The sequence below is a fragment of the Podarcis vaucheri genome (assembly GCF_965113315.1).
Source record: "Podarcis vaucheri genome assembly, chromosome: 6".
Classification (NCBI taxonomy): domain Eukaryota; kingdom Metazoa; phylum Chordata; class Lepidosauria; order Squamata; family Lacertidae; genus Podarcis; species Podarcis vaucheri.
The window spans coordinates 61,766,488-61,791,327 of NC_138764.1; the positions used below are offsets into that span (position 1 = coordinate 61,766,488).

General features: G+C 43.7%; 1 protein-coding gene and 1 long non-coding RNA gene across 2 annotated transcripts; one reads left to right on the forward strand and one right to left on the reverse strand.

Moving 5' to 3' along the window:
- The first annotated feature begins 62 nt into the window (after positions 1-62).
- On the forward strand, positions 63-3,649 carry LOC309534628. The gene is made up of 2 exons (XR_014220815.1): positions 63-389; positions 852-3,649. It is a non-coding gene; the product is annotated as an uncharacterized lncRNA (long non-coding RNA).
- Positions 3,650-9,733: 6,084 nt separating this feature from the next.
- On the reverse strand, positions 9,734-15,724 carry RPS10 (ribosomal protein S10). The gene is made up of 6 exons (XM_082226896.1): positions 15,616-15,724; positions 14,362-14,511; positions 13,577-13,748; positions 11,552-11,629; positions 10,911-10,966; positions 9,734-9,827 (listed from the first exon to the last, which is right to left on the reverse strand). Exons 2-6 carry the CDS (start codon positions 14,509-14,511, stop codon positions 9,786-9,788), a joined length of 498 nt encoding a protein of 165 aa, XP_082083022.1. The 5' UTR covers positions 15,616-15,724; the 3' UTR covers positions 9,734-9,785.
- Positions 15,725-24,840: the final 9,116 nt, after the last annotated feature.

Genomic DNA, 24,840 nt, shown 5'->3' on the forward strand with positions numbered 1-24,840 from the left:
CCGCCACACTAAGCGGAACGGTGTCGAGAGCAAGGGGGAGGGGCGCCTTTCTCCCTCCGCCGCCATCGCAGCCTTACGCAGCCTCCGCGCGCCGAAAGTACACTGAGCCAGATGTCTGGCGCAACGTTTTTGCACAAGGGCTGACAGCGGCCCTGCGTAAAACGCGTAGCCCGACTGAAACAATGCCCATCTTGTGTGAGGAGGAGCAGCACGCCAAAAACGTAACGGCGGCGAAGTCTTGAAGCCAGGCTTGGGAGCGTGAAATGAAAGGGGGAGAGGCTGAAGAAAGGGGTGTCTCCTCTTTATGTGGTGGTGGAGGGAAAAAAAATAAAAGTCTCCTTTTCGTTAAGTCAAAGGTGCACCTACTTGGAAGTCAGGGCGCATAGTAGGTAAAACTATAGGGATTTTCCGCCTCCTTTGCGAATAAATACTGTATAATTTTGCCAGCACTCAGGCTGCAGTATTTTGCCCCAGTTATGGTGTGTCCCCGCCCTCCTCGAACGAGCAGGCATATAGCGAGTACTGTCTGCAAGGTGTGCTCTGTGCGACTGTCATTGATACAGGGATGTCTATGGGCGAGCAGCAGCGTGAAATGTTATTTTTAAGTTGTCTTTCTCTTCTGCCTCTGTACAACTTACCAGGCGGTAAGTCACACAGAACTCAATAGAACTTGCTTCCGAGCTGACATACCTAGGATGCAATTACAAATAATAATAGTTTTAATGCCTGACAAAAACGTTTCCCCTTAGAGCAAAGTTAACTCTCTCCTGCATTTTACAACAGCAGCAGGACACGGACTCCTTTCTAACCCTAAGAAGAGAATGCATGGCATTTTACCTTCCATCATCTAGGGCAGCTTTAATTACATTCAAATTGAATGAGAGACGTCCTGAGGATGGAGCACATATGCAGGGCCCCAGATGATGATCGCAAGGTCCAGGTTGGTTCTTAGGAGGAAAGGATGGCGACAAACTCTGTTCTTCCTTACTGACATATAAAATCAAACCACACCTCTATCGTTTTTACATTGTCCGTAGGGAATGGTGGTGTTTTTTAAAGGGTGATTTCAGTCCCTGTATTGCTTTTGACATCTTAAAGCTACAATCCTATATGCAAGGAAGCCCCACTGAACGCATTGGGATATCAGAGGTTGTCATGAAATGCTTAAGGCTGCATTGCAGGTCCCCATTCATTCCTACAGTTAGAAGAAATGGCACTTACTTTGAATTACACCAAGCCAGCTTGTTTTAAACTCTTGCAGCCCAACAGAGCATAACAAATTGAGGTGCCTCCCTCTTTGGCATCCATCAAGGCCACAGGCAAACCACCCCTCTCATTTGCTTAAACATTCAGGCAAAAGCTACCCTAAGCCATGAGCGGACATAGAAGTACAATTCAGTTCTCTGTTCCAATACTGAAAACCACTAGTGTGGAGTAGCTGAGTGTACAGCCAAAAGTTCACACTGTAGCAAACAGGATAACTTCGCAAGGGGTTCCTTTGCAAAGTTTCTTTAATACAGAACACTCTAGTTGGAAAATCTCCAACACAAACTATTAAATCTTTCTGTGTAGGCCATATAACGAAGAAAGAACCTGCAGATGGTTACAAGCATGGCCTAGGCATTTAAGTAGAATTTGTTTTAAAAGCAGAGGTTGATGGTCCTCACATATAAAAGAATTTGAGACGGGATTTGGTATTATTACCAGTTTATCTCTATTTTCTTAAGGTGTGCAGATGTCATTATTGTTTTCTTGCATTAGTACATTTTTATCCCATCTGTCTTCCCAAAAGAGCCCAAGGCAGCAAACAAAACAGTAATAAAATAAAAATTAAAAACATTGACAATATTTTTACTATTATATCTGCAAGATATTTTAAACCCTCAGTTAATAATAATAATGAGTTATATCATCAGTAGTATTAAATTTTTTGGTTAATTTTTACCAAGGTAACTCAATATATAAACAAACGCATTAAAACTGGTATAAAAGAAAACCAAAGACAAATCTAAAAGAGAATCCTATTTTTAAAAGGCAGGATTAAAACATCCCATCCACTCAAGGAGGCTACAGGTGATAATTAAATACCTATACCACCCTTTATTTGAAAACCACAGCGCAGTTTAAAATACAAACATACTATAACAAAAAAAATCCCACCCTACACACAATTTAAAAGGCCATAGATTGTTTAATTAGCCAAAGGCCTGGAAGAAGAGGAATGTTTTCACCTGGTGCCTAAAGATGTATAAAAAAGGCATCAGGCAAGCCACCCTGGGGAGAGCATTGCACAAATGGGGAGCCACCGCAGAAAAGGCCCGTTCTCGTGTTGCCACCCTCCAGACTTCTCACAGAGGCGGCACATGAAGAAGGGCCTCAGATTATTATTGCAGGGTCTAGGTCAGTTAATATGCAGAGAAGTGGGCCTTGAGATTTTGCAGTCCTGAAGCATTTAAAGCTTTATAGGTCAAAACCAGCACTTTGAATTTGGCCCGGAAGCTAATTGGTAGCCAGTGTAGTTGGGCCAGGATAAGAGCCAAAGGCCTGGTGAAAAGAAATGCTTTTGCCTAGCACTTAAAGCTATGTATTAATGGCACCAGGCAAGCCTCCCAGAGAGAGCATTCCACAAGTGGATTACCACCACTGAACAGTCCTATTCTCATGTTTCCACCCTATGGAGTTCCTGAGGAGGGAGCACATGAAGAAGGGCCCAGATGATGATTGCAAGGTCCATGTTGGTTCTGAGGTCCAGCCTGGTTTTGGTGAGAGGTGGTCCTTGAGTCACATAAGGCTTTATAGGTTAAAAAGGCCCCCCAAACTTAAGTGGACACAATGGCCCCATGTTAAAAGTACAGATTTAATGTACTGTCTAGCATGCAAACATTTCATTATTTAATACGGTTTATATATCGCTTAATCAACAAAAACCTCTTAAGTTGTTTACTTGAAGCAATACAAAAAATACCTAATACCAACAAACTCAGAACTTTAAAAGCAGGTAGATACATTTATCAAAATGTATCACTTCCACAGATCAAAATGGACACTTATGTGGTAAGGCAATCCTTCGTAAACTGGTCCCAAGCTGTTGAGTTCAAGGTAGCTCTCCAAGCAAGTGTGGAAGGGGGACTTAGTCCTGTCAGTAATTGGGCTGCAGGATTGTGCAGTAAATCTAGTTCCTGTCTACTACTACTGTGGTTAAGCTATCCCACAACTGGTGCAATTGTCATACGAGCCGAAGGCATTCCTAGCCACTAAGGCCAGCTGGGCCTCAATTGACAAAGCTGCATACCTGTTACTTCAGGGGAAATACAACTCCATCCAGGGCAAGCAGCTGGCCACTTTCTGAATAGCACCTTCATCCTGACAGGATTCAAGCCCACCCTGCACTCAGGCACTAGTCCAGGACCTACACAAGTTCTCTTGATTCAGATGTTATGGAGATATAGAACTGAGTGTCGTTAACATACTGATGGCTTATAGTGAAATCCTATGTGTGTCAACCCTGACTGACATACTGATGGCTTATAGTGAAATCCTATGTGTGTCAACCCTGAAGCCCTATTTAAAGAAAATGGGATTTACTCCTAGGTTCAGTGTATGTGAGATTGCAGCCTTTCTTTGTTGCAGGCATCCATATAAATCAGAAATAAGAGATCTTCTGCCAGTCGACTGTGGATGCAATGTCCAAACCTGAAGCGATTCCCATAGCATAGGAGGTAAAAGCTGTGTTTCTTCCTCCTGCCTTCATGATATGCTGACACTGCATCATGCTGTTATATTAAATGGGAAGCCTGTGCATACCCTCCATTTCGCCATTAAACCTGTTTTTACTTTTCAGTCAAAAGCATAGCATTGAGTGTCCATGCATGCCAGAGGGGCTGACTACCTATGCCCTATAAGTGTCAGTTCCTCTTGTTGACTTCATAAAGCACAAGTTCAAAATGAGTAGCATTAATAATACCTATGTTATCTGAACAGTAGCTAACCTTGTTAGGGAAACTCAAAGAATTCTAAAGAATAAACTACAACATCAGCCAAAACAATTGCACTTATAACTGATGACTAAAATCCTAGACTATATCTAGAGTGATGATACATGTATACGCTGCAACCAAAAGGGGAAATGTAAAGTAAGAATAGACTTTTGCACTAAGAATTATATTTAGCTGACCACAATGTAAAGGCAGTGCTGCCTTTGAATGACAGCGAGACTATTTCAGGTCACCTATGTATGTTATAGGGACGCGGGTGGCGCTGTGGGCTAAAGCCTCAACGCCTAGGGCTTGCCGATCGAAAGGTCGGCGGTTCGAATCCCCGCGGCGGGGTGCGCTCCCGCTGTTCGGTCCCAGCGCCTGCCCACCTAGCAGTTCGAAAGCACCCCCGGGTGCAAGTAGATAAATAGGTACCGCTTACCAGCGGGAAGGTAAACGGCGTTCCGTGTGCGGCTCTGGCTCGCCAGAGCAGCGATGTCACGCTGGCCACGTGACCCGGAAGTGTCCCCGGACAGCGCTGGCCCCCGGCCAATAAATGTGAGATGGGCGCACAAACCCCAGAGTCTGTCAAGACTGGCCCGTTCGGGCAGGGGTACCTTTACCTTTATGTATGTTATACCACAATAGGGCAAGAATAATAATAGTTAATAATTTACTATTTCTACCCAACCCATCTGGCTGGGTTTCCCCAGCCACTCTGGGCGGCTTTCAACAAAACATTAAAAACAGAATAAAACTGAATAGATTTACTGAAATCCTAATTCAATAATTTCATACTAGAACTTCCCATTGAAGGAATTACTGAATTAAAACAGCACCCATGACATGAGTGTGCCCTAGCCACCCTAAATATGTCCCCCCGGTAGCTGAACATTACTACTGTGTCCATTCTTTTTCAGAGAGCTTAACCTGTTTTTTAACTTGTGAGGAAAGCAAAAGGTCATTATTGGTAGATGATGTGGCATTTCACACTGGAAGGCAAGTCCCTGATGGTATGACTAACGGATTTATTTAGCAAGACTGTTATCAGCCTTTCCACCATATGAAATATCTAAGCAGCATGCAAATAGCTTAAAACAGTATACAATTAAAAAGTAAGTTAAGTAGCAAAAAATGCCCAGCTCCTACATCAGTAGGGAACCTCAGACTGGGTGTGGGGGTCAGGAAATGCAGCCCAGGTCTGTCGGTATCTCTCCCCCAAGCTACAGCCCTGCTTCACACACTCAAGTTTTTGGCTTGCTTGAATTTCTCCTTTAACTTTGATGTCTTGCTTGCCTGGATTGAGGATAGAAAAGGGTTTATGTAGAAGAGAATGCGGGCTTCAAGCTGAAAAAGGTTCCCCACCCTGACCTTATATTAAGGGAGTGTGTGAGAATGCTACTACCCAAAACCTGTAATTTATACAGAATGAGCTCCCGATGTCAGAATCTTTTTAGCTGAAAGCTATAGGTGATTAATGGTGTTCTGTCACCTTCTCTTCGGGACTGTTCTGTTGCAGGCAGCTCCTAGGTTCATCTGGCTTTGTAAGTCTGTTCCTTCATTTCACTGAAATTCATTTTCACTGAATTTCATTCAGCGTAGCTTTAAGAGTACTTGGGTGGGAGGAGTTCAAGTTTAAGGCCTTGTCCAGGAAAGAAAAATAAATGCAGTTGGAGTGTAGAGATTGTATTGTAGCCCAACGGATCCTGTGGTGTACAGTGGTACCTCAGGTTACATATGCTTCAGGTTACATACACTTCAGGATACAGACTCTGATAACCCAGAAATAGTGCTTCAGGTTAAGAACTTTGCTTCAGGATAAGAACAGAAATCGTGCTTCAACGGCGCGGCAGCAGCAGGAGGCCCCATTAGCTAAAGTGGTGCTTCAGATGAAGAACAGACCTCCGGAACGAATTAAGTACTTAACCCGAGGTACCACTGAATTCTACTTGGTAAAGGAATGCAAATGAGATGTCCAAAAATTAAATCTCTTGTGTGAACTGCTGGGGAAATGAAAGCTACTGAAGTCCTCATAAAATTTCTTAAAGGCCACCTCCTTGAGGATCCAAGAGTAAAGGAAAGACTGTCGAATACTATGAAGCCCTATGTTACCCAGGACAGGGCAGAAAACTTGGGAGGTACAAGATATCCCCTAAATTTGAAATAAGCACCAAAAACTTTTTGAAACACACTAACATATGTCCCTTTGGGGGAAAAGAGATGTGAAAATACTGAGTCTATAAATTGAACCCACCAACAGGGTTTCAATTTAGTACTGTGACTGTTCTTGTAAATAATGTGGAAAACTCACTGTTGCTGTCACCAACAAAGTAATTTCCAGATTATGATTCCATTAATGGATAAGGATGCCTCTGAATTCTATCTCCAGCTGGCTTTTGGGCCACAAGCCCAGGTACCAGCTGGGGGAGAAGCATTTCCTAATGGAAAGCAGACCCAGTGCATAGGATGGGCCCTCATCTTGTTCTGAAAATAACTGGAGATCAATGTTGTGTTGCGGGAAGTGGGGGATGTTTTCATTTGCCTCAGATCATGCTAGGTGTGGGTTTATCTAGTGCAACTCAGTGACATCCTGAGATGGGTGGAAACACTTCCTAATGGAGCATTACGCCACAGTATGCAATCCACACAATATATATTTAGCCCAATATTGATTCAGTAGACAATTCCATGAGCACAAAAAGCTCAAACCGTTTTGGGATTTAGAAAAAAATCTTAAAACCACCAGACTGTCACTGACAAAGCAGCAAAAGAAATGCCCTCTGGACATCCATCTCATTACCTAGTACTAGAAAGCATGCCAACTTTCCCAATCTAAGCAGGGAGCACATTTTTAAAACTAGCAACACAAATCTGAAAACAGTTGCATCTCACTGTGTATTTTGACTAGCCCTAATACAAAATGCAGAGAGAAAACATTAAACCATGTTTGCCTGCTGATATATTTGTACTTCTTGTTATAGCCTTGTTAATATTGTGTTTAATTGCATTTCAGTAATGATGCTGGAAAAGAATAAAATCTATTGAGTTGGAGCACAACACTACCAACCACAGAAAAGTTAACATGCAGAGCCATTATGCTTTGTGCAAGTTGGGGAGAGTCAAGAGCTGAATTCTGGGAGGTAGGTGTATGTGTGAATCAGAGATGGAAAACCTTTTTCAAGAGCCACATTCCTTCATGGGCAACTTCTAGGGGCTACATGCAAGTGTGGACAGGGTGAACAGAAAAAGTGTGTGGGTCAAAGAAGCAGATATTCCAGCAACACAAGTCAGATTTCTACACATATGCATATTTGCATTCTTCACCCAGACAAGAGGCATGTTTAAGGACACATTCTAATCAGGCAGCTTAACATGTGGTCTGCGAAAGTGGGGCGTGACCTGGGAAGATTCCCAATAGAGGCCTGGAGGGCTGCATATGGCCCCATGACTTTACATTTCCCACCCTGGTATATACTGTATGCATTGTGTGATTTATTCTGCTTTTGCAAGTCTTGAGAAGGCACCAGGTAATAAGCAGAGCAGAAGAATCCTGCCTCACCACTGGAACCTCTATCGAGTCCTTTAAAATCACAATGCAAATTTCTTCAAGACACCAAATTCTGTACTCAATGCACAACTGTCAATTTGTTACTGTCCTAAAACCCTGGTCATTACTCACATACTTAAGCCTAACTTCACAAGCATATGATCCTGACACTGTCTCTCAACCTAACCTATCCTTCACGGGTTTGCTATGAGAATAAAATAGGGAGGAGAACCATGTACACCACATTGAATTTCTTGGAGGAAATGTGAAATATAAATGTTAAAATAACAGACGGGCTGAGAGCATGGTCTTCAGAGATCTCATTCCGCCTTAACACCTTATATCAGAAGAAGTCACACCAAAAAGGAAAGCTGGGGATTTCCAATAATGTCTCCAGACTTCTAAAGAGCCCAGAACAAAGTAGCACCTATAAGCAGGATATCATCACCACACTGTGCAAAAAGCAGGTCATTAGCACCAATGGCATCATGGTTCTCGAAATATACGCAAGAAGCATGTAAAGGACTGCCCAGTATAGTCATACTTCATGTTGTGTTACGTTCATATTGTATTTTCGGCTTGCGAACGCGGCAAACCCTTCATTGTGCGTGCATGCATACACAGAAGCACTCTAGCACGCTATGTGCTTGTGCAGAAGCACCGCTCTAGTTGCGGACTTCTCGGGTACGAACGGCACCCCAGAACTGATCGTGTTCACAAGTACAAGTACCACTGTATTGGACACTAGACCAATTTCCTCCAGCTTTACAACAGCAAACACTCTTCTATGTAAAATGGGTATTAAATAGTAAGAGGCAAACATGGTTGGCATGCTAAACGCCGTAACTCAGCTATGCTTATTTTATATATAAAAAATCATACCCTACTTTCACATTGTTCAGCATCTACTGGTGAAACTACAGTGGTACCTTGCAAGACAAATGCCTCGCAAGACGAAAAACGTGCAAGACGAAAGAGTTTTCCGTTTTTTAGTCGTTCCGCAGGACGAATTTCCCTATGAGCTTGCTTCGCAAGATGAAACGTCTTGCGAGTTCTTGAGAGTTTGTTTCCTTTTTCTTAAAAGCCCCTAAGCCGCTAATAGCCATTAAGCCGCTAATAGCCGTGCTTCGCAAGACGAAAAAACCGCAAGACGAAGAGACTCGTGGAACGGATTAATTTCGTCTTGCGAGGCACCACTGTATATGCTGCCTAGATCTTTGGCAACCTTATTTAAGAATTGCATTCTATAGTACCTTACACTTCTAATTCATAAATAGAAAAGGTTTCATATATTCGCTGCTCACTTTTTCTTCCAGTTCTCTCCAAATGGTTGTTACTGGCAAATGCTTGGTCCACTATCTCAGTTTCAGTTCTCCATCAGTAAAGTGGAGATTGTGAGCTTTTGTGGAGTTTAATGGATGGAACCAAGCCTCAGGGACAGGAGAGACTATACTTCCAACAACCCCCAATTACAAATACATCCCAATACTGTAGCAAAGCTTTTTATGCTCGGTTGATTGAATCACAAGCTTGCTAAATATAGCAGCCTGTCCTGTTAATCAAAGCTTTTAAAAAAACTATAAAGCCAATTCAGCAATCCTATGCACAAAACATATCTAGAAGTATGTCCCTTTAAATTGTTTGACTTTTTCTAATTTCCCCCCTAACAGGACCAAGGTCAAGCAAGAAATAGTGTTAATGACTGCTTTTACTTTTTGTGGGACAATGATGCCCAACTATGATTACATTGACTGCTAGTGGCACATCAATCCACGAAGTTGTGAACTATGCAAGCCTGAAATTTAAGGCCAGATCAAATTGCATATAAAATTTCAATTCATTCTGCACAACTTAATCAAATTTCAGGAGGCAAGATAATGATGATTGCATCTAGAGGCAAAGAGGATAACATGGAGACTCCAGTTAGATGGCGAACATAATCAGGGAAGAATGGCCATAAGATAAGGAAGATAAGTATACCAACAATTAATGCTTCATCCCTCTGACATCAAGAAATCCTTTCCCATTTTCTTCAAGTTAGGAGTCTTAGAAAGAGCCACAAGGATTTGATATCTGTCTTTTAAATAGTCAAGATACCACATGTCATCTTACACATCATTCCTATTATGTTTTGGGGTTTATCCTCCACATTTTAAAACAAGCAATATTTCACCCATTAAGCTTCATAATTAAATGATTCAAAGCTACAAAGTGCATTTTTCACCTATTTATTATACACAAGATGCAACCAAACAGCAAGATTTCTACTGAGGTGGTTGACCACGTCCACGCCCAAAGCCACCTCTCTGTAAATCAGAAAAAGAAAAAGAAAACATTATCAGTGCACCCACAACTACAACACATTTCATTCATTGGCATGATTCATCACTGCCTCTTCTCACTGCTAAAAATAACAGAAGTTACCTGAATTCTAAGATAGGCAAAATGGGGGCCAAAGTGCAACAAAACATCATTTATATGAACAAGAAGGCCATTCAAAGGCACTTATGTATAAAGAAGGCCTGGAGAGCATACAGGTGAAAAGCAGGCAAGCTGTAGCTCAGACACAAGTTCAATTATTCTAGTCAATGAGAGCCTAGGTCAAGTGTTATCAAAATTTCTACACCAAATTGGACAAGTGAATACACTGCATAGCAATGCATTTAAGCTATCAAGTAGTTTAAAAACACCAGCATTTATCTGGCAGGGCATGCATACTGCATAGGGATCAATTTGCCATAAATAAAATTGTGTTAGGTCAGGAAATAAAGAGTTTACAAGGTGCAACGTGACAATGTAACAAACCAACAAATGAAAAACCTTGGGAGAAAGTTAGGTAGCTCAATATTAATCCCAGATTTACACTGGCAACATTTTGCTATCTTTTATTATTCATGAAATATGTTATTTGCAAAAATAGCAGCTGTCCCCATTGTCTAATCCAGCAACTCTAGCAAGAGAGATTTTCACATGGGAAGACACCTGCACTTACTGCCCATGAATATTTGGCTCCCCATTTCTTTCTGCATTGGTGACCCCAAACTAGCCAGATGCATTTTTCAATGGAATGGGGACATGTGCCTGCTTCTGAGTTATTATGTGGGACTAGCTGCCCATGACTACAGTTTGCCTGGAGTCTGTGCTGCCTAATCATCATCACCCTATGCTGTTTTAGAATTCATATTGGACTCAGAAGATAGCTTTATTAGCATGTGCCATCCATATTATTACCCCAGCAATATAAACAGAAGCCTGAAATACATGTAATTGTGCCTGCAATACTGTTGCCAACTCAACAAGGAAGATATGAAAGTGTCTGATTTTGGTCAGAGGCGCTTACATGTTCTTTTGAGCATTTGCATAAAATTAAATATTCTATATATACTTACAAACTGAAATTCAGTAGCTGACCCAGCTCCAGCCTCTGCCTTCTTGTCAGCACCAGCTGAGAAGAAAAAACACTCCACATTATTCAAGGCAAGGAGTACCACGTAGAGACGTATCTATAATCTTTGAAAGCGTTTTTAAAGTATCAGAATGCTAACAGTCAAGATATTATTTAGGCATACGTTACTTATGCAAGTTGATTGCATAAATACAATATTCCTGCCCTACAAATGCTTTTGCCCTGGCAGCATCCCTTTCCTACTCTGGGAAGCTTGACAAGCCCAGCCAACCTTCCCACCAGTTTAGAATATAAGCAGAGGGGAATTGTACCATTATGTCACACTTCACTTTTTATCTTAGCGCAATTCCAAAGCACAACTGGAAGGATTATCGCAAAAGCCCAGGATTAGGGCTGTGCTGCGCTACCCTGCTCATGCGCTCATATTCAGAGACTGTCCAACTCCCAATAGGGGAAGGTTCCTAGGTACCAGCAACCACGTTTTGGCTGGTTCCCAAGGCTAGCCAATACGTGCTAATTTCCTCCAAACTTCAATACTATCTCATTTTAAATAAATGAAAAGCTAGGTAAATGTACAAGAAAACAATGGCAGAGGCCGGTTAACCTCTTGTTTTAAACACTTACGAGGAGCAGCACTGCGTCTGTAGGTGTCCCTGTCAGCCTCTCCCCGTGTAAGGCGAGCAGGACGCTCACCCTCCAAACCTGAAAAGGCAAAAACAGGACACATCAATCAAGAAGCTTTCAGCTTAACAGTCATAGAGTTTTAAGCTGCTCTTCAAAAAGGTATATATTATTTAAAATTAAGCCAGTAGTACTTATTAACCACATTGTGTACCAGTGTGTTGATAGAACATTTTTATTACAAGGTAAAGGACTTCAAAAATACCAAATACATTTCTCCCTTGAAAAGTGCTATTTTTCTAACAGTTCAGCTGAAAGCTAAACCATTTGGACCACTCTTAACCATTTTGAAAAAAAATCGTCTTTCAATTCAATGGAGGTCTATGCTTCAAACTACCAAAACATGCAACTCACCAGGTAGACTTGAGCAACACAATTTGGCAACTCAATGCACTACTTTAAGGCTACAACTGAGAATGAAATGAGATGTACTAGAAAGAAGGTGAATAAAAACAGAACAATCACCTTCACTATGATCAAAGCATTATTTGAGGCATGAGCAACCGTCACTGCCTTCAACCCGTGGGCCTGAATTCCTGGTAGTGTTGAATGCTAAACTTACAGTGAATTCTCTATTGGCAAGGTAAGTTGATACACACAAAGCCACTTGTCATAAAGCAGGCAGTACATGGCTGTTGTATCCCAAGCAGCTGCCTCCCTTGTACATTTAAAACCAGACTAGATTTTCATCTATTGGGTATCGGTCATGGTCAAAATTCTGTACATGGTTGGGCTTACAGCTGGATGAACCTGAAAACAGATCCAAGAGACCTATGCTATTGTGACATACGAATCTATAGCAGCAACACTCCGCTAATAACTGAATGCACTATCAAATATGTAAGAATCACCTAACCAAGTAAAGTTGTACCTTGGATCCTGAACGCCTTGGTACTTAAGACGTTTTGGCTCGCAAGCACCACAAACCCAGAAGTGAGTGTTCGGTTTGCAAACATTCTTTGGAACCCAAACGTTAAACAAGGCTTCCGCGGCTTCTGATTGGCTGCAGGAGCTTCCTGCAGCCAATCAGAAGCTGCGCTTTGGTTTTTGAACATTTTGGAAGTCAAACAGACTTCCGGAACAGATTCTGTTCGACTTCCAAGGTATGACTGTATACAACTGCCTGTAAGCTTATTCAATATGTCAACATGAGAGTGCAAAGCATGTGTAAAAACCATAGGAAATAAATTCAAACAGAACTCTGCTGAATGTGTCACAGTTCAAAACTGTACATGGCCTTGATGTGGCAAGTTTAAATTATTTTCTCTTCAAGGCAAAACAAAAGTTAGCAGTCTGACCAGTATCATTCTTATGACCGTGCTTATATGACCAAAGAGACTTTTTAGGACTGATTCACCTGGACAACCTGAAGGTAAATTAAGCTAGAAACATTTCATTAAAATGTAGAGTTTTCTAAGATACAATGTCTCCAATAGATTCACACCTACAAGGATAATGAAACACCTCCATTTCCAGCCCTGAAATATATTTGGCAAAGTCAGGCTTCTTAACACTGTGCTCCCTTAATTTAGCTCCAATAAAATATAGCTGTCTTGGATGTAGAAATGAATAGTGGTAAGGAGCCTTAGTTAGCAAAATACAAATGAATGCAATAAACTGTTCCGTTCCTGCATTGCAGGGGATTGGATTAGATGGCCCTTGGGGTCCCTTCCACCTCAACAATTCTGATTCCTAAAGTCAATGGCCTAGTAATTTGTACAAGTTGAACTCATAGTACCTGCAACCTATCAGACACTTGTCCTTCTGTAACGGTGCATTCACATAGCTGAAGGCACATCCCAGCAGAAATACTTAAATGTTTGTGTCCTAGTCTTCAGATCTAGAGGACTTTGTGAGAATCACGTTCACAAATCCAAGTGCTTTTGCCAAAATGCTTCATCCAAGGAAAGCAATTCTGGACACTACGTCAACAGCAAATCCAAGCAAGTAATGTAAATTAAAGCTTACCTTTTGGCCGGGGTCGTCCAGTTTCAGGACGACTGCGACGCAAGGTGGCAGGCACAATTTCAGGCGGCAGATGGAGATAGTCCCTCAAGTACTGGATGCCCTCATTGGTCAAATACCAGTAGAAATGCCTCCATGCAAACTGCTCCTTCACGTAACCACGAGATTTCAGCGACTAAGAAGATATAAGTCTAGTTTTAATTATTGTCAATACTTATTTGTTCACAGCAATTCTTAATAACGTTAATTAACACTAACAACTTTCTACATCTTGAACTCTACATGCAAACATTAGTGGCAAAGGGATGGGGATGGGGATTAGGGATGGGGAGAGGGGAACAAATCATCGCCAGTTTTAAAAGATGGATTATGTTGTATAATGAGATTGCAGATGTTTATGTAAGCGTTCTGTAAAATATGGCAAGTATTTGGTATTCCCTTTCTTCCTACCACTATGTTAATAAAACTGTTAGGCATTTTAGGCTTCCCTACCTAACTAGCCTAGCTTTCAAACTTTTCAGATCCAGAACTCAACTCTTAATTCCAATTGGCAACTTAGGACCCAATTTAAAATTATTTACTGCAAAGATCTTTCAGGGACGTGAAAGTTGCACTTCCTGCACTCACTTCTTCTATGCAACTATTAGAAGCACAGAAGCCTTGACCTGGATTGGTTAGAGTTATTTTTTAAAAGATGAACAACATTCAGAAAATGTTGGTTATGCTACCACTGGTGCAACTCACTTAACGTCAGGGTGCAACATACCAGTTGAAAGCCAGTGTCTTACCTGCATTGCTTTCATGACGTGGAGGTTGGGCACATTTTTGTCTGCCAGTTCTGGGTGTTTAGGCATATGAACATCTTTCTTAGCTACCATCACTCCCTCCTTAAAAAGGAGTTCATAGATGGCAATGCGGTTTTTTTTAGGCATCAGCATCTGTAGGAAAATATAGATTCAATTTTAAAGAGCCACCCTTTTTTACTTCAAAGTTAACACACACACACACACACACACACTCTCTCAAGAAAATGGTACAAAGTAACCCAGCACATTATTTTACTGCTCTGTTGGAAGCTGAAGAGTATGAAAGAAATGGTGCATACTAAGCTTACATTAAAATGTTGTATACCTCAATTTAAGCAACGCTAGACAAGACCTGTCATAGTAAACTGCCTTATACCAAATCAGACTTTGTCCATTTAGCCCTGTAGCATCATCTCTTAAGTGTATCAGGAAGTAACCCTATTAATCAGAAAGTATTCTCTCTATTCATTATCTACCACCCGATTCTTTAAAATATTGATATGAATTGAACATGGGACCCTTTGCACCTACACTTTCTCTGGCAACATCCATGCAGAATACTTAGAAAAGCAAGTTCCATATAAACCAGGTGCTCTATGCAGCCTCCACTAACCATTACAGCAAGAGTAAAGTTTGATGATATTGAGAACTTTTGACTTGAAAGCTGTAATTTTGGATACTGTATACTTATTTACCCCATTCAACTCAATGAGACTTTCTTCCAAATAACTATGCCTATAGTATCAGGCTATTAAGATAGTTTCACATAAAAGTTTCCCTAGCAAAGTCCCCATTTTTATCATTAGCCAACTCTGTCTTCATTTAAAGCCCTAAAACGACCTCTCACCACTCCCTGCTTTGCTTCTTTGCAGAACACGTTCACGGACACACAACTTCCATTTTACCATCGGCTTATTATATACCATGCACGTGCTCCTCGAGGGAGACGGGCGCGAGGGCTAAGCTAGTGTTAAGTCTCCCAAGCCCACACGCACTCCTACTTCAACTCTAGAGGAGCCGCGGCCTGGCTTAACAAACTGCCGCCTTCCAGCCGAGCACCCAATCCCCGCCCCGCATCCATGCCCCGTTTTCCATCTCCGACTCCCCTCGGGCCAAAACGAGCCTGGCAGGGAGGAAGAGCAAGGCGCCCAGGCGTAGCAAAGTGAGGAGCCGGGCCGGCCAGGCGCAGGATGGGGGCGATGCGGGGAAGATGGGGCGGCCAGAGCAAGGCCTTACCGTGGCGGCGGCAAGAGGCTCGAACGCTGGAAAGGAAGGAGCATGCGCAGTGCGAGCACTTCCTCCCTTAGAAGGACCCTTGCGTTTAAAGAGGTGTCTACTGCGCTGCCCGAGAGTTCCGTTCTCTGCGTCCCTGCTCAGCTATCGTGGACCCGGAAATAGGGAAAGCGTCTGATTAGAAATACTAGTCTAATCGCTACTCAGGGAAGCCGTAATTATAGCTGTCTCTGATGTATGTTACTTTATTTTCTTGTGAAAGTTCCTTTTTTAAAAAGCCATAAATATACAATGAAGATCCAACTGTAATAAGTAACAATGTCTCTAATTAACGTGTTGTGTACGCTTCTTTATTTCATACATTACCTAGCAAAAGACAGCTAGGCCTAGCATTTGCTGCATTAAAGCAGTCTGGGGAATAAGAAAGTACTGGGGCTTGAATCAATTTTGTGCTTAGAATCTGGGTGCTGCTGTAGCCTTTTCTATATTGATGTATTCGTGCGGTAGATTAATTACAACGTTGCATTCATACACTGGCGCCTTCCAGTTGGGCTCCTGCAGTTGCACTCTTGCGAGGGGCTGCCTTTCAAGACCGATCAGAAACTCGTAACTGGCACAAGATGTTGCCCTCCCCCCTCCCATTCCTGACGGGTGCCAGTTGGTCAAAGCACACTACACCTATCTTGGTCAGTTGCAGTGGTTGCCAGCACGTTTCCAGGCCCAATTCAAAGTGCTGGATGTGTCTTTTAAAGCCCCTAGCAATTTGATTTACCTAAAGAACCACCTACACCAGAGGTGGAGGCCCTCAGGACACCTTTGCCTCTGGCCCCAACAACACCACTGGTATGTGGCCCTTGGGAATGAAATGTGGCCCTCAGGCTGAAATAACCGGTATGTTTCTCACCACTGGCCTAGGATTGCCATATTTCAAAAAGTGAAAATCCAGACACAAGAGAAGTTTTTGAGCTATTTTAAAGTAAATTCGCCAAAATCTACACTTCCTACATGGGTTGCCATACGTCTGGATTTTCCCAGACATTTAAGTGTTTTCCGCCCAGGCACTGCTTCCGACGGCTGAATCCCAGCAATGTCTGGGAAATTCCAGACGTATGGCAACCCTAGATCATCATCATCATTAAATGTCATTTAATAATGCCAGGCCACCTGTACCTCAAAATCTACATCAGAGAGTCTGCTCAGAAGCCTTATCCCTTATATCCTGTCAGTGAGCTTTGAAGACCTACTTTTCCCATGGCGCTCTTGATGGGCCAAACTGAGTGCCTTTGGGAGCAAGGGTGGGGTGTCAATTTAGTAAATAAATAAATAAATAAATGCTGGGGTCATAAATGGGCCGCTAGGCTGAAGCCATCTGAATTTTTATTGCTACAGTTTCATTGTTTGGCAATGGATTTTAGGGTTAGTCTTATAAATGAATATTTTAAATGGTTTTTTATTGTGTTTGGCTTTGCATTTGCATTTATGTTATGAGATGCTTTGTGAAGCATGTGCTTAAAAAGTGGGCTAAAAATCATTTAAATAAAGAAGTAATGGAAGGGTTGCTGTGCTATATTACACAAGGAAAAAATGAAGGATGCAGGGCATGCAGAAAATTGGGCTGCGCAAGTAAACACAGAATGCAACAAAAAATTGTCTGCAAGGGAGTTTATGCAGCGTCTATGCCTGTACAGCTGCATGAGATCCTGCATCCCTACAAGGGTCACCGTTTTGAACTGAAGGAATTAAGGGAGCTATAAAAATACTGACCATTCACAATAGCAATAATTGGTGATAACTCAAACATCTTTGCTATATTATTTAACACTGGTAGTGGGAAAGGTGACTCTTTCTTGATTTCTTAATATATTCTAATTCAACAATTATACCCTGGAATGAAGTCTTTGAAATTCTCTTCTCATCCCTAGGTTTAAATATCTGTTATGTGGCCTATTGTTGCTGGTGAGTAGCTATTCAGATAAGGTAGCTGTGTGCAATGAACAGGTTTCCCACCTACAGCTGGTAACCATTTGACCTTGGCTCTCCTACTCCTTTGAAAATATTTGACTTCCTAACGGAGTTCTTATGGAGATGCCATGGTGAAATTGTTTGGTATGATTGTTTAAATACAGTTACCAAGGAAATATGTGTGAAAATGCTTTTCTATGTGTAAAGATTAAACAAAAGTTCCTTTTCTCCCTCTGGGTTATGGGAAACTTTATATAAACTACGGTCCTGCCCACAGAATAATAATAATAATAATTTTTATTTATACCCCGCCCTCCCCAGTCAAGGCCGGGCTCAGAGCGGCTTACACGCAATAATAAAAACAAGTTGAATGATTACAACTTAAAAACAAAATTAAAATACAACATTAAAATATTGAAACATTAAAATATTAAAATGTAGCCTCGTTGCAGGAGGAGAAGGAAAAGAAAAAAGAAAGAGAGGGAAGGAGGGAATCAAATTGGCTCCAAGCCAAAGGCCAGGCGGAACAGAAGACCAGAAGGGGGCAGTGTGATTATTAAAATAAACTAGGTTCCTGAAATTTTCACCAAGGCGGGCCGTAAATAATTCTTAGAAAGTGATGTAGAAACAAAATACAGTATCCTCCCTCTTTTTACTGGTCCACTCTCACACTTGTGTCATGCGTCACAGAGCTAAAATAGTCACTGAGTACTTCTTTTTTTCTCATTGTTATTAAGAAATGCAATGGATAAAAATACAGTGGTACCTCAGGTTAAGTACTTAATTCGTTACGGAAGTCCGTTCTTAACCTGAAACTGTTATTAATCCGAGGCACCACTTTAGCTAATGGGACCTCCTGCTGCCGCCGCGCCACCGGAGCATGATTTCTGTTCTCATCCTGAAGCAAAGTTCTTAACCTGAGGTATTATTTCTGGGTTAGCGGCGTCTGTAACCTGAAGCGTCTGTAACCCAAGGTACCACTGTACAGATGTTTACTGCAAATAGAACAAGCTAAGGAAGGGAAATTGGTGCAGGGTCCTGATCTAGTTCAGGCACACATTCTGGATCAGGGCCCCATGACTGCTTTTTCTTCAAAATAAAAGTGACTGGTTTAAAAGCATGCTTTTAAAAAAGTGTGAATCATCTTGGTTTCAAAGAATGTCACGGAGTATTCTCTTTTTGGCCCCTGCAGCTGTGCTGTGGGATGCCACAGGATGCCATTCTTTTCTCATTGCTATGTAACACGTATATGAAATCATTGGGCGCTGTCATTAGAAGATTTTGTGCAAGGTGTCATCAGTATGATGATGATATCCAGATTTATTTCTGTGTAACACTTGAATTAGGAGAAGCCATTCAAGCTGTAGGCCAGTGGCTGAATGAGGGCCAACAAACTGATTCTAAATTCTGGCAAGCCACAGGTATTGTGGGTAAGCAGTACCCAAGTCTGGATAAATTGGTCATTCACTTGCTTTGGAAGGGGGTCATACTCTCTCTGAAAGAGGAGGTTCATAGTTTAGGGATGCTAATTGATCCATCCCTGTTACTAGAGGCCTAGGTGAGCCCAGTAACTAGGAGTGCCTTCTACCAGCTTTGATTGCGAACACCTCCAAATCTTCTGTTTGGCCCAAAAGATGTAAAGGTAAAAGGTAAAGGGACCCCTGACCATTAGAGGTCCAGTCATGGCCGACTCTGGGGTTTCGGTGCTCATCTCGCTTTATTGGCCAAGGGAGCCGGCGTACAGCGCACTGAAACGCTGTTTACCTTCCCGCTGGAGTGGTACCTATTTATCTACTTGCACTTTGACATGCTTTCGAACTGCTAGGTTGGCAGGAGCAGGGACTGAGCAACGGGAGCTCACCCCGTTGCTGGGATTCAAACTGCCAACCTTCTGATCGGCAAGTCCTAGGCTCTGTGGTTTAACCCACAGCACCACCTGTGTCCCAGAAGATGTAAAGGTAAAGGTACCCCTGCCCGTATGGGCCAGTCGTGTCCGACTCTAGGATTGTGTGCCCATCTCACTTAAGAGGCTGGGGGCCAGCGCTGTCCGAAGACACTTCCGGGTCACGTGGCCAGCGTGACAAGCTGCATCTGGCAAGCCAGCACAGCACACGGAAACACCGTTTACCTTCCCGCTAGTAAGCGGTCCCTATTTATCTACTTGCACCCGGGGGTGCTTTCGAACTGCTAGGTTGGCAGGCGCTGGGAAAGAGCAAAGGGAGCACACCCCGCCTCTGGGATTCGAACCGCCAACCTGACGATCGGCAAGTCCTAGGCGCTGAGGTTTTACCCACAGCGCCACCCGTGTCCCTCCCAGAAGATGTAGCCAGTGTCAAATGCAATGGCTTGACTGTTGGCACAGAATATCACAATCATGTAACTCTATTGTTAAAATAATTGCACTGGCTGCCAGTGAGCTTCCAGTCTAAGTTCAAGGTACTAGTGCTAATGTACGAAGCCTTTATAGCTCAGGTGTAGGCTGCCTAAAAGCCTGTATCACCTTTCTGTATCAAAGAGGTGCTCCTGCAGATGCCATCCCAGCAATAGGTCTGCCCAGTACAATGTAGGAATCAGACTTTTAGTATAGCAGCACCTGCCCTTTGCATCTTCCTTCCATGGAATATTAGACAGGCACCATCTCTATTAGCGTTTTGGTGACTGTTTAACACCTTCCTCTTCCAACAAGCATTCTTAAGTGGACATTTTGATCCCAGTCTTTATCTGCATCAAACTAGAAATTGTAATTTACATGTTTTTGTTGTTAATTGGTTCAGGTTGCTTCACAGGAGGCATTTCGTAAATGAAATGAAATAAATAATACGGTCCTAAGGGTAGGAGTTATCAGTCTACCTTAAGCACACTTCAGTTGGAGGATGGCATTCATAGAGCTGTATCTTCACAAGAGCCCTTCCAAGCCTTGAAAACATTATTCATTATAGTTTTGCACATATAAGCCAATCTTCTCCCACATACCAGCACCTCTGCACTCTTTTGAAAACTGCGCCTGCTCATTTCTGTCTGTTGTGCAGCTCTTAAGAGCGATAGACCTGTGTTAGGGGGGAGGTAGCAACCCTAGATGTTAAATAGAAGCCACTGAACCTTTCAGATTAAGTGATATAGTCTTTGGCTTCCACTCCTCAACCTTTCCAGGAGAACAGGGAAATAATAATAATAATAATAATAATAATAATAATAATAATAATAATAATAATAAATTTTTATTTATATCCCGCCCTCCCCAGCCGAAGCCGGGCTCAGGGCGGCTAACAACACTAAAAAAGTGCAACAATATAAAAACATCATAAGAATTAATTAAAATCAAATTAATGGCAACCATAAACTAAAGTATTGTAAAGATTGCTGAAGGAGGGAGTCAGGCTGTGCCCTAGCCAAAGGCCTGGTGGAACAGCTCTGTCTTGCAGGCCCTGCGGAAAGATGTCAAGTCCTGCAGGGCCCTTGTCTCTTGTGACAGAGCGTTCCACCAGGTTGGAGCCGCAGCCGAAAAAGCCCTGGCTCTAGTTGAGGCCAGCCTAACCTCTCTGTGGCCTGGGACCTTCAAGATGTTTTTATTAGAGGACCGTAAGTTCCTCTGTGGGGCATACCAGGAGAGGCGGTCCCGTAGATACGAGGGTCCTAGGCCGTATAGGGCTTTAAAGGTTAAAACCAGCACCTTAAACCTGATCCTGTACTCCACTGGGAGCCAGTGCAGCTGGTATAGCACCGGATGAATGTGATTCCGCAGCGAAGACCCCGTAAGGAGTCTCGCTGCGGCATTCTGCACCCGCTGGAGTTTCTGGGTCAGTCTCAAGGGCAGCCCCACGTAGAGTGAGTTACAATAATCCAGTCTGGAGGTGACCGTCGCGTGGATCACAGTGGCTAGGTCAGGGCGAGAGAGGTAAGGGGCCAACTGCTTAGCTTGGCGGAGATGAAAAAATGCCGCCTTTGTTATAGCTGCAATCTGCGCCTCCATAGAGAGGGAGGTATCGAAGATTACACCCAAACTCTTAACGGACGGTGCTGGCACTAATTGCACCCCCGCAAGAGATGGGAGTTGCCCCCTCAATCCCATATCGTCCCGTCCCAGCCAGAGGACCTCTGTCTTCGAAGGATTTAACTTCAACCGGCTCCCACGTAACCATCCAGCCACAGCTTCCAAGCATCTGATCAGTGTGTCTGGGGCCGAGTCAGGATGGCCATCCATCAACAGATAGAGTTGGGTGTCATCGGCATACTGATGGCAGCCCAGCCCAAAACTCCGGACAAGCTGGGCGAGGGGGCGCATAAAGATGTTAAAAAGCATCGGGGAGAGAATCGCACCCTGAGGCACTCCACACACCAAGGAGTGGCGCGATGACAGTTCCCCCCCAAGCGCCACCCTCTGTCCCCGACCAGAGAGAAACGAGCGCAGCCATTGAAGGACTGCGCCCTGGATCCCCACGTCGGCGAGGCGGTGGTCCAAAAGTTCGTGATCGACCATGTCGAAAGCTGCTGACAGATCTAGAAGAATCAGCAGCCCCGACCCGCCTCGGTCCAGCTGTCTACGGAGATCATCTGTTAGGGCGACCAGAGCCGTCTCGGTCCCATGACCAGCGCGGAAGCCGGACTGGAATGGATCCAGAGCCGATGTTTCATCCAGAAACCTACCAAGCTGTTCAGCAACCGCTCTCTCAATCACCTTGCCCAGGAATGGAAGATTCGAAACTGGGAGGTAATTGGATAGATCTAAGGGATCTAATGATGTTTTCTTTAAGAGCGGACGCACCACTGCCTCCTTCAGTTCCCCTGGGAATGTCCCGGTGCCAAGGGACAAATTGATGATATCCCCCAGGGGGGCCCGCACCTCGTCTGGACATGCTCTAATCAGCCAAGACGGGCACGGGTCGAGAGGACAAGTGGTGGGCTTTCCAGTTCGGAGGAGTCTGTCCACATCGGCTGGGGATATCCGGTCAAAGTGGTCCAATACTGGACCCGAGGACAGTCGAGGGGCCTCCAGTTCTTTTATTGTATCCAAATTGGCAGGGAGGTCATGGCGGAGCGACAGGACCTTCTCCGCAAAAAAGCTCGCAAATGCCTCACAGCTATGTGTCGAATTGTTATTTAAATTTGGCTGTCCTTCGAGGGACGTTAAAGACCGAATTATACTAAATAATTGTGCCGGGCGAGAGCTAGCGGATGCAATGGAGGCCGAGAAGTAGGACTTCTTGGCGGCCTTCACTGCCATCTCATAGGTTTTCATAAAAACCCTATAAGATGTTCTTGAGGCTCCGTCACGGGCACCCCGCCATACTCACTCTAGCCGTCTGAGGTCCCGCTTCATTTTCCGGAGCTCCTCAGTAAACCAGGGAGCCCGGTTTCTGCGGGGTCGCAGAGGGCGCTTAGGTGCGATCTCATTGATGGCTGCCAGGAGCTGGGTATTCCAGCCCTCAACAAGCTCAGTCAATGAGTCGCCAGGGGGAGAAAGGTCCCGCAAGGCTTGATGGAATCTATCAGAGTCCATCAGCCTCCGTGGGCGAGCCCAAATCGGCTCACCACCTAAGCAGGGTGGGGGTGGAACATCAATCCTGGCTTTCAGAGCATAGTGATCCAACCATGGCACCTTCATCGAAGGAGACAGGATCACATCTATACCGACGCCAAAGATCAGATCCAGCGTGTGGCCTGCTTGATGTGTGGGGCCCGAAACAAACTGGGAGAGCCCTAGTGTCGCCATGGAAGACACCAGGTCCAGAGCCTGTGAGGAGGGAGTGGCATCGGCATGGATGTTGAAGTCCCCCAATACCAATAGGTTTCCCCTTCGCCTATGCAGATATTCTTGCTGATCAAATCAAGCATCATGTGGCTCCACCTGACATCAGGCTTCTGATTGGACAAAAAAGCCCAATTTCTCCAAATAATCCCGAGAAGTGTAGTTTGTTAAGGGTGGTGGGAGCTGTCGCGCTGTGAGGGGTACATTTCCCAGGATTCTCTGGGGGAAGTCATGTGCTTTAAATGTGCATTGAATGTGCTTTAAATGTATGGTGTGGGTCTGCTTAAAAGTTACTCTTCATGTTCCTTCCCTTTTAAAAGCAACTCCTTCTAAAAGTCTGAGTCAGAGCAGTGGAGAGATGGAGCTCCTCTACACCAGCCTAGTTTCATCACAGCCACGTACCAGTTTAACATATCACATTGCATCCATGCCACCAATCAGGGACTGTGTAAAGGAGAATGAATAATACAGGAGAAGGGTAGCAGTCAGCTTTGGCTGAGTAGACAGTGAGAGAGAGGTTCCCCAGAGGACTGTCAATGCTGTCCCAGCTCAAATAACTATGCCCTTGTTTCTGGTGCATATGTAAACCAACCAACACAGAGCCACTTACTAGATGCAAGGTCTGAAGGAAAGGGTGTCTGTAACATCTCAAATCAATGCCAGAGGGCAGGTGTGAGAATCCCAACCCCCATTTATATACTCCATGCTAATGTAAAAGGAAGAAATTAACATCACAGACTAAGGCTGCATACCACATTTGGATCTGTGTCCTGACCTGTGCTCCCTCTTTTACTTTTCCTTGTTTCATATATTCACCTACACCCATCTAGAATTATTACTGTGAATCCTTCCTCCTCCTCTTTTGCCTCCTCTGGATAAAATGCATGTGGTGTTGCCATACATGCACATCCCCCTTTCCCTGCAAATATGTTCACCTTTGCAAGGATCTTCATTATCCAATGGATAATCACGTGTAGGGAACTGGATCCAACTGGTGGGCAAAATCCTTATCCCCACCCCCACCTAGCCACACAAGCCAAGGCTGACGAGTGGGTAGTGCTACACACCTGTCATTGTGATGTCAGGTGACCCAATTCTGCCTGGATGGATGATCTGCTGATAGTTGGGTCTTGCATGATAGTTGTGTGTGCTGCCCTTTTCAAACCCCACCAATCAGCTGGTGCAAGGGCTTTGCTGGTGCTTCTGAGCATAGGAATACAGTAAACTGCTTTATACTGAGTCACACTATTCATCCATCTAGCTCAGGATAGTCTACACTGGCAGCAGCTCTCTGAGATTTTAAACACGGGTCTCTCCCAGCCCTACCTGGGCATGCCAGGAATTGAACCTGGGGTCTCCTGCATGCAAATTATGTACTTTACCACTGAGCTATGGTTCCTTCCCAAACTCTCAGACTACTTTAGAAATGCACATTTAGGGCATGTCCCAGCATTGTGTTGTGTGGATAAGCAGCGCTTTGAGTCAGAATACTAGTAGTCACTCACAAGCATGCCCAAGGC

Bases quoted from the DNA above. Each gene is read 5' to 3' on its own strand.
- RPS10 (XM_082226896.1), bottom strand. From the start codon at position 14,511: ATGCTGATGCCTAAAAAAAACCGCATTGCCATCTATGAACTCCTTTTT. The intron at 13,749-14,361 runs GTAAGACACTGG...ATATCTTCTTAG, and splicing joins ACGTCATGAAAGCAATGCAG to TCGCTGAAATCTCGTGGTTA. The intron at 9,828-10,910 runs GTAAGTATATAT...TCTGATTTACAG, and splicing joins CAGCTACTGAATTTCAGTTT to AGAGGTGGCTTTGGGCGTGG.